Below are 14,065 nucleotides of genomic sequence, written 5' to 3'. Positions count from 1 at the left end.
TTTACTGGTCAGGACGTTACAGTACGCCCCCCCAAAGGTGCAGACCTCAAATGCACCTGAAACAAAAACTCACAACACAAAAACCCCAAACTAAAGGGAGGGAAAGGAGGGTGGCCCCCGTCACCGACGGCTCCCATGCTACACCCCCCCCAAATCCTCCAACTACGGAGGTGGCTCAGGCTCCGGCTTTAGTCCCCATTCTAACCTGCCCACCCCCCTTGATGGCTCATGGCTGTAGACCACTGCTGAAGGCTCTGGGCTAAGGTGCGTCGCTGGAGACCTCGGGCTGAGGAGCGTCGCTGGAGACCTCGGGCTGAGGAGCGTCGCTGGAGACTCAGGGGAACTGGCGTCGGAAGGACAAGGCTGCGTAAGGAAGTTTGTACATGTCTATCACCAGATGATCATCGCCGCGGGTCAGAGCAGGAAGGTAGGGGAAAGCAACAGTGGCAACATAAAAATAGTGCGTAAAGTAGCACGCAGTAGAAGGAAAGGTTGTTCAGGTGTCAGGAAGAGGTGTCCTGAGAGTGTGTGGCCGTATGTTTCAAGCGTCTCAGAGTAGGAGTGCTGTTTTAGGATCAGTTTTGCCTGTTTAGATCAATATGAATGATATTACTTGGACAGAGGGGGACCTGATCCTAGATCAGCACTCCTCCTCAGAGGCATGATACACACAGCCCCTGGTCACGCAGCCACTCGGTTGAATCTAACACATCTCTATGATGCATTAGTCTTGATCAGGGTTGGGGTCAATTCTACTGACATTCTAGTCTGAACTGAACTCCTACAGAGAACTTCCATGTCAAATTCAACTGATGAGAATTGAAATTGATTGACACAACTCTGGTGTCAATAAAAGTAACATTTAGGCCTACAGTAATCCAGGGTACTTGATATGTGAGAGTGAGACTAGAAGGTGGAGGTTGTTGTGCTCCAGCCCAGTGCAGAGGAGACCGACAGGGCCGAGTGAGGCCAGGAAAGACTGAGGCTGTTCTGAGCTGAGCTCTTGGTTGTTCTCTCAACCATCAAGGTTTCGGCCAGAACATCTCAGCAGAGCCACCAGTGGGTTCTCATTACTGTTTGCGTGTGTGTGTGTGTGTGTGTGTGTGTGTGTGTGTGTGTGTGTGTGTGTGTGTGTGTGTGTGTGTGTGTGTGTGTGTGTGTGTGTGTGTGTTCATTTTACAGAGTAGTTTGATTGAGAACACATTGTATTTTATATGGCACTGATTCCTTCTAGGCCTTCACCAGTTTTTGTGATGATTGAAAAGACAGGGGGCATTCAGGAACATTCACCATCAGACCATAGGAGCTTGTGTTGGGATTCAATACCCTTCACAATCAACAACATACACAGACAGATTGGCTAAACACATACATCTGAGACATGTGACCATCAGTTTTATTAATTTATTAATGTGGTCTGTCCAGAGGAAGGAGGACATAGGCAGTGGACATATTTTCATGGAGGTCAATACTTGTCATACTGGGAAACTAATTAGCATACGCTCAGTGGCAGTGGGCAGGCAAGGAATGCCACAAACTTTGCCATTGGCTGAGGCAGTAAGTAGGCGGAGGTTGGAATGAGAGGGTTCCTGTAAGAGCCTATCAGAGTGCCAGACAGTGGGGTGTGTGTGGGGGAGAAGTAGAACAGCCTCTCATCATGTGAGAGCCCAAAGACACACACACATGCTCCTCACCATGGAAACGCTTCTCACCTCTGGGTCGTCGTGGAGACACTCCTCACCTGGACAGTAGACTCTGCCCTGCAAAAAACGGAATTATATAGTTTAGCCAATCAGACACCTGGCGGCTGGATGGAATAAGGAAGTAATCTGCATAGGCTAATCCTAATCCACAGACAAAGGCAGTTTTCATCTGAGATCTTCTCGGCAGCCTGGGCTCGTCTGGCTGGGTCTGTGGGATTGATCCATCAAAGATTGGAGGATACCCAAAATCTATTTCTCCAACAGGAATCCCATATCACGCTTGTGACAGCACGCACATGGATCTAATCTTCCTCTCTCCCATTGACCTCAATACAACCACATGGTGATCTGTTCAACTACCCATGTTCTGTAGTTGTTCATGGAAGTAATTGTTGGTTGTGCCTCTAAGTTGAAACCCTCTCTGACTCTCTACCCACTACAGGTAGTGACCAGCTTTTGCACAGAAGGCTGTAGTGAATGGAGGTGGATGGAAGCGCCTTTGATGTGGTTTAGATAATCTATTGTTTACTTTTGGCTGTCTGGTGACAAGGAGGCTATTTTTGGTCAGTCATGTTCGGCAGTGTGAAGAAAATCATCTCTCTGTTTGAGACTCGACGGCAGCCTCGCCCCCTCTCTCTACCTCCATCCTTCCCTCCATCTCTCTCTCCATCTCTACCTCCTTCCCTCCCTCCATCTCTACCTCCTTCTCTCCCTCCAGCTCTCTCTCCATCTCTAACTCCTTCCCTCCCTCCATCTCTCCCTCCATCTCTACCTCCTTCTCTCCCTCCAGCTCTACCTCCTTCTCTCCCTCCAGCTCTCTCTCCATCTCTAACTCCTTCCCTCCCTCCATCTCTACCTCCTTCCCTCCCTCCATCTCTAACTTCTTCTCTTCCTCCATCTCTTTCTTCCTCTCTTCCCCTATCCCTCCCTTCCTCCCTATCCCCTCTCAGGTCCAGAAAAAAAGGCCCCCAGTCCCCCTTAAAGAGACACTCCTCTCCTTCTGCCTCCCTCTCCGGCTGCCCTTCCTCCTCCTCCAGCTGCCCTTCCTCCCTCTCCCCCCAGACCAAACCCAAACCCAGACCCCCCCTTACCCCACCACCTGTCCACCAACCACTACAACTTCCTGCTAGATGGAGAGTAGGAGAAGAAGGCAGGAAGGGAGTGAGTGATACGGGTTGGGGTCATGGAGGGCTGAGAGGTCGTGGGGGGGTCAGGGTTAGGGACTCATGGCCGAGCGGACGTCAGGAGCTTCAGATGAGGAACCAAACATCTGTCACCATGGAGATTCCACAACACTTTAGGACCGCAACTAAACCTCAACGACAGACCACTACTCAACCCCAACCTCAACTCCAGACCACTACTCAACCCCAACTCCAGACCACTACTCAACCCCAACCCCAGACCACTACTCAACCCCAACCCCAGACCACTACTCAACCCCAACCACAGACCAATACTCAACCCCAACCTCAACCGCAGACCACTACTCAACCCCAACATCAACAGCAGACCACTATTCAACCCCAATGTCAACTCCAGACCACTACTCAACCCCAACCTCAACCGCAGACCTCTACTCAACCCCAGACCACTACTCAACCCGAACATCAACCCCAGACTACTTCTAAGTCTCAACCTCAACCCCAGACCCAGACCACTACTCAACCCCAACATCAACACCAGACCATGGCCCCGCTCCCTTCCTGGTCGCTGTGTCTGAAGGGTACACCTTCTGTCCAGAACGCTGAGGCAGCCTTCCTGTCCCTGCTGCTCTTCTGCCACAGGTAACCATGGAAATGGCCTGGCCATTTGTTGTCTGGAGGTGACTGTGTTCAGGAATAGACATCAATGTGAACCATGTGCACTAAGACACAATCTCCTTTGTTTTTGTTGTTGTTGTTGCAGTGGCTCCAGTAGCAGTAAGATTGCAATTGACAACAAGATTGAGCAAGCCATGGTAGGACAGTGTGTTTATGGTTATAGTGTCTGTCATGTGTTGTATTGAAGGACTTGGTGAAGACCCATCTGTTGCTGGAAGAATTGTGACATACATTTGATGATATGCTATTATGATATGTTGTATATTGCTGTAGGACTTGGTGAAGAGCCACCTGATGCTGGCTGTGAGAGAGGAGATGGAGCTACTGAGGAAGCGGATCAACCAGCTGTCAGAGAGGAACGCCCAGCTGGAGAGAGAGAACTACATACTGAGAGCACTGAGAGACAGACAGAGACACTAACGCACACATCCACGCACACACCCACGTACACACTCACACACACACACACAGAGAGAAGCTAACAGTATTAGTACATGCCTTTCATTTTCTATTTAAATGGGTGTCTTGAATAATCCTGTAAAATGTGTATTTATATTTAACCTTTATGTACCCAGGCGAGTCAAGAACAATTTTTTATTTACAATGACAGCCTGGCTATGATGATGATGATGTCGTCTCGTGTAATGATGATGCTGTAGTTATGAAGAGGCCTGGTTGCCAGTGTCTATAACGTTCCACTTCTTAGCCTATTCCATGTCGTGCGCCAATGGCAGTTAATGAGTGGAATGTTAGCTAAACGGAGACTGGTAACCAGGCGAATGAAGAGGGGTTCTGAAAGAGAACGTGTGAAATGTGCATATTCTGTCATTCTGCCAAAAAAATATGAGTCAAATAAATAACTGTTACTAAAGAAGAGTTTGACTTGTGCCGTAGAGTCCACCACTTACACAAGCACACACAATGTAACATGCACGCCAAGGGGCGCCATTGTATAATTTCCTACTAACGAAGAAACCGGAAGTGTGATTGTTTCGTTCTGTAGAAGGTGTTATGGCGGCGCCAGTGGAGGGAATTTCAAAAGTGAGCAGATCCTGCTAAATAGAGTCAATCTATCCTCATGTATTAACAGTGAAAACTACAAGAAACGCGTGAGCTCAGCTGTCATTCGGGACGCTTCCTCATAACAGTAAGCTGAGAATAAACGACATGATTGAATTTGCATAGCTTTAGTTAACGTTAGCTAGCTAATTAGCCAAACAAACCCTATAACGTTAGCTGGCTAGTAGTACAACAAGTAAAGTTAGCTGGCTAACTGACTGGTGAACTTTCTAGCATGCCTGCTGTGGTCGTTAGCTAGCTAGCTGGCTGTGTGCTGAAAGCTCCCACAGTGAATGGAATCTAGCTAGAGATTTAACGTTAGCTAGATAACGTCACATCGTCATATCTGGTTCGAAGTGTAAAGTTAACGTTATTCAACCTACACTACAGATTCAACAATGGTAAGGGACTGGGTTGGGCATAGGACTCAAAAAATGTTACGTTTGCTCCATCGGAAAGGTTAGGTTAGGGGGTGTTAAGGTTAGGCAAAGTGATAATGTAACTGCCATTCAGAACCATACAAAATATTCTGGTCGTTGACTGCCTTTGCCTTGTATCTTACCTAACATCAGTAACAGAGCCGTCTCCCAAAGATAAAGACCCAGACTGGTGACCTAAGATGACCAGAGTAGGTCCCCTGCAGCAGTGTCCTCTAGCAGGGTGCAGTGACCCAGACATCCGGCTGGTCCCCCTGCCTGCCCCGGTGCCCCTTGTCCCCGCTAGCCTCCTGCGGTGCCCGGAACTGGACCTGTCTCTCCCCCTCAGCCCAGACCCGCCACGGCCCAACCCGGCTAGCCTGCTGAGAGGACGCAGGCACCGGCAGGTCAGTCTGACACATACACACACTGACGGACAGTCACAGATTGTGCTTTTCTCAGTTGTCAAGACAGCTGTAGAAATGATGAGAGATCTGTGTGTGTCGGTCTGTGTTTTTGGAGAGACATCACTGAAGTGTGTGCCCCTGACTCTACAGGTGCGATTTGCCTCTGAGGAGCCTGTGGTTGTCACGGTGATAGCAGAACCTAGCAAAGACCCTCCACCTTGGCAATGCCCTGGACATTCCAGCAGTTACTCAAAGGGGAAAAGACTCCATGGTAACTAACCCTCCTGGTCTGGAGTCTGATGTACTCATGTTCCCCTGCACAGGAGTTGCACCAGATTGCTATAACATGTGATGTGGTTAGGCTGATATGTAAAATACCTATCCAGGTGTTATAAGATCTGGCATACGTCAGCAATGTCTGAGCAGAGGACTGGTCAATATCTTTTCCTGTATTCCTCCCACAGGTGGAGATCTGCGTTGGAGGGCAAGGTCAGCAACCAATGAGGAGGCTCCCTGTGAGGAGAGGGGTGGCAGCCTCCCTGAAGGGGCGGAGTTAAATACTACTCTGGCTCTGAGGGCTGAGCTAGATAACGTGGCAGGGGCAGAGTTTAACTCCCAGAAGGCCGTGCAGGAGCAACTACAGAAGTCAGACAGAACCAAGAACAGCATCAGCGCCCGGGCTACGGAGGGTAGCACACAGAAACACACACATGCAGACATAAACACACACACATGTACACACATGCAGACATAAACACACACAGAAATATACACATGCAGACACACCACACACTAACTGCGTGCATGTCCTGTCTGTCTATAGGGGTGAACGTCCCTCCATCCCAGCACCTCTACAGGGCATTGGTCAGTGTGAATGTGGAGGAGGAGGAGCTTATCAGCCAGGCTCTACGTGACAGGCTTCAGCTGGTCTCGCCCAAATGCAGCCATGGCAACAAGGCAGGTCCCTCTCACTGACCCCATCAGATTACATTTACGTGTGTGTGTGAGTAATATGTAAATAAAGGTGTGTGTAGAGTGAAAACACCCATGACCTGCAACTAGTCCATAACTGTATTTGTAATCCGTGTGTGTGTGTGTGTGTGTGAGCAGAAAGAGGACAGTCCTGACCTGCAGGTTTTCTTCAGGGGGGATCTGCTGAGAGAGAAGCCCCTCCTACCAGGGGACGAGATTACCATACCACGCCCCCAGCCCATCCCACGCCCCGCAGACACAACCTTCGACCTCTACCACAGACACACATGCTGGGAGGCTGGACCCTGACACACACACACACACACTTACTCTGAACCTCTAGACTGAAAGGCCCTGTCCCAAAACTTAAGAAAAGCATTATCCCTTCTTTCCCTCCCTACCTCCGTCATTCTCCAATATAAATATTGTATTTTAAACTAATTGAAGATATTAAAGGAATGAACCTGTATCATGTTGATGAGCGATCTTTACTGCTTGCGTGTGTGCTTGAGGTTTGGTTTGTGTTTGCTTGCATGTGTGTATGAGTTGTGGGCTTTGGAGAGCGAGGGAGGAGGTAGTGGTGGTAGAGGGATGAAGAGGTGAGGGAGAGATTGTCCAGGGATCGAAGACGGCTGCGAGGTGAGTACACAGCTTCAATTCACACTGCTGGGTGTGTTGTGTTTGTAACGGGGGTATAGAGAGTAATAGTAATGGTGTTTTTTGTAGGCACTACGGAAGCTAACTCTGCCATGGCTTGTTGGCCAAAGCCTATGGGGACATGTATGGGTTTTTTGGAGTGTTTGGGGATAAATGCCGAAGCATTTATGTAATCAAAACAAGCACGAAGGCATTATCAAATCAAAGTTTGCTTGTCACGTGCGTTGAATATAACAGGTATAAACCTTACAGTGAAATGCTTACTTACCGGCCCTAACCAACAGTGCCATTTTTAAGTAAAAAATAGGTATTAGGTGAACAATAGATAAGTAAAGAAATATATATTTTTTAAAACAACAGTAAAAGGACAGTGAAATAACAGTAGCGAGGCTATAACTCATACATGCAATGTTAACTGACTGATATTCTATGTATGAGATCTCCTGAGCCTGTGTTAACCTCAGACCTTATTTTCTGCATTTATCCCAAAACGCTATTCTTTCACCATTTAATTTCCCCCATAGGAATGGCTGAACGAATCAGAGGTCAGAGTGTGTTTATTATGTAGTGTTGGTGTGTGTAACACATTGGTGTAACAGGGAGTTTTGTGTTGGTGTGTGATTGCTAACATCGAGCAAGTCCTTTCCCTACCACAGGATAGACATGTTTCAGTGGTGGGAACAATTCTATAATTTTGTGGAAATGGTACTCCATCTCCCAGATTAACTCAATTGAAATGGAATTGAACCCAAATCACCTAGATATGTTGTTTTATATCTCCTAGATGTGTGGTGTTTTATATCTCCTAGATGTGTGGTGTTTTATATCTCCTAGATGTGTGGTGTTTTATATCTCCTAGATGTGTGGTGTTTTATATCTCCTAGATGTGTGGTGTTTTATATCTCCTAGATGTGTGGTGTTTTATATCTCCTAGATGTGAGGTGTTTTATATCTCCTAGATGTGTGGTGTTTTATATCTCCTAGATGTGTGGTGTTTTATATCTCCTAGATGTGAGGTGTTTTATATCTTCTAGATGTGTGATGTTTTATATCTCCTAGATGTGTGGTGTTTTATATCTCCTAGATGTGTGGTGTTTTATATCTCCTAGATGTGTGGTGTTTTATATCTCCTAGATGTGTGGTGTTTTATATCTCCTAGATGTGAGGTGTTTTATATCTCCTAGATGTGTGGTGTTTTATATCTTCTAGATGTGAGGTGTTTTATATCTCCTAGATGTGTGGTGTTTTATATCTCCTAGATGTGTGGTGTTTTATATCTTCTAGATGTGTGGTTCAGGACCATCTCCAGTTAGAATCCATCAGCCTACGTCACCCTGCTGTAACCTGGGTGATATAGACCATCCACACTTTCTCTCTCTCACACGCACGCTTGTACCATCTCAGCTCATCTCTCTCTCTCACACACACCAGTCTCTGAGACCCGGGCATCTCTCTCTCTCTCACACACCCCAGTCTCTGAGACCCGGGCATCGCTCTCTCTCTCTCACACACACACCAGTCTCTGAGACCCGGGCATCTCTCTCTCTCTCACACACCCCAGTCTCTGAGACCTGGGCATCTCTCTCTGACCATGGACGTGTCAGCGCTGGGCAGTGGGAGCAGCTGTTCAGAGGATTGTGTGGTAGGGTCTGGCTGTCTGGAGGACTGTGGGAACCAGAGTGACCGGACTGACTGGGAATGGGAGGACTTCAGTGGGGCTGAGCTGGTGTGTGTGACAGCTGTGTGTGTGCTGCTGCTGGCCATGGGCATCACAGGAAATATGTTAACCATCCTGGTAGTTTGGCTCCGGCCACACCTGAGAAGCACCACCTACCTCTACCTGAGTAGTATGGCCGTCTCCGACCTCCTCATACTGCTTCTGATGCCTTTAGATCTGTACTACAAGGTAAGGGGGGAGCTCTCTCTCTGGCTGTGGAGGTTCCCTCCCTGGGGGTTAGCTAGCTGATACTGCGTGTGTGTTATTTCTGTTTCTCTCTCCCTAGCTGTGGAGGTTCTGGCCCTGGGGGTTAGACGATATAGTGTCTGAGCTGGGTTGTGTGTGTGTGTGTGTAACCTATCTGTGTGTCCGTCCCTCTAGCTGTGGAGGTTCCGGCCCTGGGATCTGGGTGATACAGTGTGTAAGCTGAGTGTGTTCGTCAGTGAGAGTTGTACCTACTCCTCCATCCTCCACATCACCGCCCTTTCTCTGGAGCGCTACCTCGCTGTCTGTCGACCACTCACAGCCAAGACCCTGGTCACACGGACCCGCGTCCGCACTCTCATTGGCTGCCTGTGGGTTGTGGCCGTAATCAGCGCCGGGCCGGTGTTTGCTATGGTAGGGGTAGAGGAGCTGGGGGGAGGAGAGGGGGAGAGCGAGTGTCGCTGTACGGACTACGCCGTCTCCTCAGGCCTGCTGGGGGCCATGATGTGGCTCTCCAACCTCTACTTCCTGGTGCCGCTGGGCATTCTGGGAGTTGTGTATGGCTCGATCGGCAGGAAGCTATGGCTCCGCCCACAACGCAGCAGCCGAGACCGCGCCCAGCGACACACCATCAAGATGCTAGGTGAGGCTGTGAGAGAGGCTCTGTATTTTAAAGTTACTTTGATTTACTGGTTTGGGCCTCAGCAATACTACAGCTAAGCAGCTATTGTGAACCAACTATATCACACATACAGTAATAATGAGTTCTAATTTCAACTCTGTCGCTCCATCCCATATTCTCCTCTCTCTCTAGGGATGATCGTGCTGGCGTTTGTTCTGTGTTGGCTGCCATTCCACGTTGGTCGGACGTTGTTCTCTGTGACGCTGGGCTCCAGCGCTGATATGTACTACATCTCTCAGTACTTTAACCTGGTCTCCTTTGTGTTGTTCTACCTCAGTGCTGCTGTCAACCCTATCCTCTACAACACCATGTCAGCACGCTACCGCCACGCTGTCCGCAGCCTGCTGCGCTCACACACACCCCGCTCCCGCCACCCCCCACTCACGCCACAACACTCTACCACCACCCTGTAACTCACACACACCCCGCTCCCTCCACCCCCCACAACACTCTACCACCACCCTGTAACTCACACACACCCCGCTCCCGCCACCCCCCACTGACGCCACAACACTCTACCACCACCCTGTAACTCACACACACACCGCTCCCTCCACCCCCCACAACACTCTACCACCACCCTGTAACTCACACACACCCCGCTCCCTCCACCCCCACAACACTCTACCACCACCCTGTAACTCACACACACACCACTCCCTCCACCCCCACTGCCACAACACTCTACCACCACCCTGTAACTCACACACACACCGCTCCCTCCACCCCCCACAACACTCTACCACCACCCTGTAACTCTCACACACACACACACCACTCCCTCCACTCCCCACAACACTCTACCACCACCCTGTAACTCACACACACACCACTCCCTCCACCCCCCACAACACTCTACCACCACCCTGTAACTCACACACACACACCACTCCCTCCACCCTCCACAACACTCTACCACCACCCTTTAACTCTCACACACACACACACACCACTCCCTCCACTCCCCACAACACTCCCTCCACCCCCACACCACTCCCTCCACCCCCCACAACACTCTACCACCACCCTGTAACTCACACACACACACACCACTCCCTCCACCCCCACAACACTCTACCATCACCCTGTAACTCACACACACCACTCCCTCCACCCCCCACAACACTCTACCACCACCCTGTAACTCACACACACACACACCACTCCCTCCACCCCCACAACACTCTATCATCACCCTGTAACTCACACACACACCACTCCTCCACCCCCACAACACTCTACCACCACCCTGTAACTCACACACACACCACTCCCTCCACCCCCACAACACTCTACCACCACCCTGTAACTCACACACCATTCCCTCCACCCCCACAACACTCTACCACCCCCCTGTAACTCACACACACACACACACACACACACACACCACTCCCTCCACCCCCACAACACTCCCTCCACCCCCACAACACTCTACCACCACCCTTTAACTCACACACACACACACACCACTCCCTCCACCCCCACAACACTCCCTCCACCCCCACAACACTCTACCACCACCCTGTAACTCTCACACACACCACTCCCTCCACCCCACAACACTCTACCACCACCCTGTAACTCACACACACACACACACACCACTCCCTCCACCCCCCACAACACTACCACCACCCTTTAACTCACACACACCCCGCTCCCTCCACCCCCACAACACTCTACCACCACCCTGTAACTCACACACACACACACCACTCCCTCCACCCCCCACAACACTCCCCTCCACCCCCCACAACACTCTACCACCACCCTGTAACTCACACACACACACCACTCCCTCCACCCCCCACAACACTCTACCACCACCCTTTAACTCACACACACACACACACACCACTCCCTCCACCCCCCACAACACTCCCTCCACAACACTCCCTCCACCCCCCACAACACTCTACCACCACCCTGTAACTCACACACACACACCACTCCCTCCACCCCCCACAACACTCTACCACCACCCTGTAACTCACACACACACACCGCTCCCTCCACCCCCCACAACACTCTACCACCACCCTTTAACTACACACACACACACACACACCACTCCCTCCACCCCCACAACACTCCCTCCACAACACTCCCTCCACCCCCCACAACACTCTACCACCACCCTGTAACTCACACACACACACCACTCCCTCCACCCCCCACAACACTCTACCACCACCCTGTAACTCACACACACACACACACCACTCCCTCCACCCCCCACAACACTCCCTCCACAACACTCTACCACCACCCTGTAACTCACACACACACACACCACTCCCTCCACCCCCCACAACACTCTACCACCACCCTGTAACTCACACACACACCACTCCCTCCACCCCCCACAACACTCTACCATCACCCTGTAACTCACACACGCACCACTCCCGCCACCTCCCACAACACTCTACCACCACCCTGTAACTCACGGACACACACACAGAAAACCTTGGAGATGGATGGAGGAATAAGACTTTGTTTAGAGGCACATTGTCTTTAGTGAGACATATTGTCAGAATTATTGTATAATATTTGATTCATATTTGCCATTTTGATGACTGTTGGTTCTAAACCCCTGAAGGTGTGTGTGTTCTCAGAGTGATGTGTAATAAACTAATTCCAGCCTTTTGTCTTTGTGGTACTTTAGCTCTGGTCTGTGTGTGTTTGTGTGTCACCATGGTGACTGGTGAAGGTAAGAATGGCCCCTGGGGAGTATTGGCGGGTTGGGAGATTGATTAGAGGGGGTTACTGGGATTATTGGTTAATGTGAGGGATGTAAGGTGTGTGTGTGTGTGTGTGTAGCAGTAGGAGGTTGCAGCCTTTTGAGTTGACAGCGTGCTCAGAGTTCCACTCTGTCTCATCACAGACTGACTGATTTAGCAGACTTGCCACCTGCAAGCCCACCCACCCCACTCTCACACTCACAGCTCCTGGGAAGCTCTTGGGAGCCCCCCATTCTAGGAAATCAGTGACATCAATTAACAAGGGAGACAAGGACACCAGTGGCTACTGCAAATCTCCAGGCTCAGATCTGAATATCACAGCAAAGTTTTTAAAAAAGGCCCTTTTTTTCACATCACAGTACAACATATTCAGTCCTCTACTGTGCATTTGAGTATTTTGTATTAATGTACATTCTTGAATTTGTGTTACATCTAATCTAAATAAAACATTTGACTGATAAACCCTGCACTCTTCATTTGATTCACTTTCATGACTGACTCAACATGTCATGATGGAGAGAGAATGAAAGAGAAACAATATAAAAGACACATTTCAGATTCTATCTTGGGCTCTGTGTTTCAGAGTAGAGTTCATATTCAGCCCATCCATCCCCCTCTACCTGCCTAGCACCATCATGGCACACTTGTCTTCTAGCCTCTGCTATTCTTCATGCTTCCATTCTACTATACCTCTCAGGAGGAGAGCTGATAGATCTGGTATCAGGCCAGTGGAACTTGACCCAAACAATGGAAATACATGGTCCCCCAGCAAAATGAGTTGACATTTAGGCTATTGTTTATGTGTATTTTACACTATGTTGTGGTAAAAATCAGAACATAATACTTGTATGGATGTCAACCCCAACACATGTCCATATCATTGTCACCAATCAACTGCATTGCAGTTAAAAAACAACTTTGACTACCACCACTGACTTTCGTGTGCTAACTATACTACCAGCTTATACGAACGGGAGTTGGCATTTAAGTCACTTTTTCTAAACCTGAAAAGGAACAATTTCTAAATGTTATGCAGTGAAAACAACCAAATATATCCAAATTGAACATTAGTAAACCTGTTGAGGGCCTGTTACAGTACATCAATCATGACCAGTGGCAACCCGTCCTTCAGGGCAGGTGGAGCTAAACAGGTAGCTCCTAAATGCAGGTGTTTCAGCCTAGCTCAGGTGTTTCAGCTTTCTGTATTGGTGGGGCAGGCCAGCAGAAAATAGGAGCATTGCACCGTGATTGGCTCAGCATTGCAGTGATTGGCTCAGTGTTCTGTCATTCATGGGGATACTGTCACCCGCCTTTAGTAAGGGAAGACATCAATAATGTGAGCCCTTTGGGTGCTGCATAGAGTTACATTAGAAGTGCCTTTCCAAGAAGGCTCACGGTCATTGGCCACAGAAATTACATCAAATCACGTTATATGTAGAGTAGCTTTGATTGGACTGATCATGTCAACGTCTTACTTTCACAATCTTAGCTTGCAGTCATCATTATGAATCAAGTCTACTGGCAAATCCTTTTTAATCCTTGTCATATGAAGAGAAATAATGAAGAGAAAATATAGATAAAACGTATCGGTGCTCATCGGCCATTGGACATAAACATTACACAACAATTTGGAGATCGCAAATTCAACAATGAGTGGTTTGTAAGGAATCGGTGACAG

The 14,065-nt window shown here is 49.1% G+C and overlaps 3 protein-coding genes across 5 annotated transcripts; all 3 read left to right on the top strand.

Annotated features, from left to right (window-relative positions):
* The first annotated feature begins 2,643 nt into the window (after positions 1-2,643).
* Positions 2,644-4,368, top strand: LOC106606011 (mediator of RNA polymerase II transcription subunit 15). The gene is made up of 3 exons (XM_014202069.2): positions 2,644-3,490; positions 3,612-3,663; positions 3,800-4,368. Exons 1-3 carry the CDS (start codon positions 2,958-2,960, stop codon positions 3,944-3,946), a joined length of 732 nt encoding a protein of 243 aa, XP_014057544.2. The 5' UTR covers positions 2,644-2,957; the 3' UTR covers positions 3,947-4,368.
* A 110-nt stretch (positions 4,369-4,478) lies between these two features.
* LOC106606012 (protein phosphatase 1 regulatory subunit 35) lies at positions 4,479-6,849 on the top strand. 3 transcript variants are annotated; one of them, XM_014202072.2, is made up of 6 exons: positions 4,479-4,567; positions 5,158-5,408; positions 5,559-5,679; positions 5,873-6,097; positions 6,232-6,365; positions 6,519-6,849. In XM_014202072.2, the coding sequence occupies exons 2-6, from the start codon at positions 5,205-5,207 to the stop codon at positions 6,687-6,689; spliced, it is 855 nt and encodes a 284-aa protein (XP_014057547.1). In that variant the 5' UTR covers positions 4,479-4,567; positions 5,158-5,204; the 3' UTR covers positions 6,690-6,849. The 3 variants fall into 3 exon arrangements, with proteins under 3 accessions (XP_014057547.1, XP_014057548.1, XP_014057545.1); XM_014202073.2 differs by having other exon boundaries at positions 4,514-4,673; positions 6,232-6,411; positions 6,519-6,661; XM_014202070.2 differs by having other exon boundaries at positions 4,515-4,673.
* Positions 6,850-7,054: 205 nt separating this feature from the next.
* LOC106606008 (growth hormone secretagogue receptor type 1) lies at positions 7,055-10,228 on the top strand. Its single transcript, XM_045718910.1, has 3 exons — positions 7,055-8,943; positions 9,136-9,601; positions 9,773-10,228. Exons 1-3 carry the CDS (start codon positions 8,629-8,631, stop codon positions 10,051-10,053), a joined length of 1,062 nt encoding a protein of 353 aa, XP_045574866.1. The 5' UTR covers positions 7,055-8,628; the 3' UTR covers positions 10,054-10,228.
* The last annotated feature ends 3,837 nt before the right edge of the window (positions 10,229-14,065 follow it).

The sequence above is a fragment of the Salmo salar genome, chromosome ssa05, assembly GCF_905237065.1.
Source record: "Salmo salar chromosome ssa05, Ssal_v3.1, whole genome shotgun sequence".
Classification (NCBI taxonomy): domain Eukaryota; kingdom Metazoa; phylum Chordata; class Actinopteri; order Salmoniformes; family Salmonidae; genus Salmo; species Salmo salar.
This window is presented reverse-complemented; position numbering and strand designations above follow the sequence as displayed.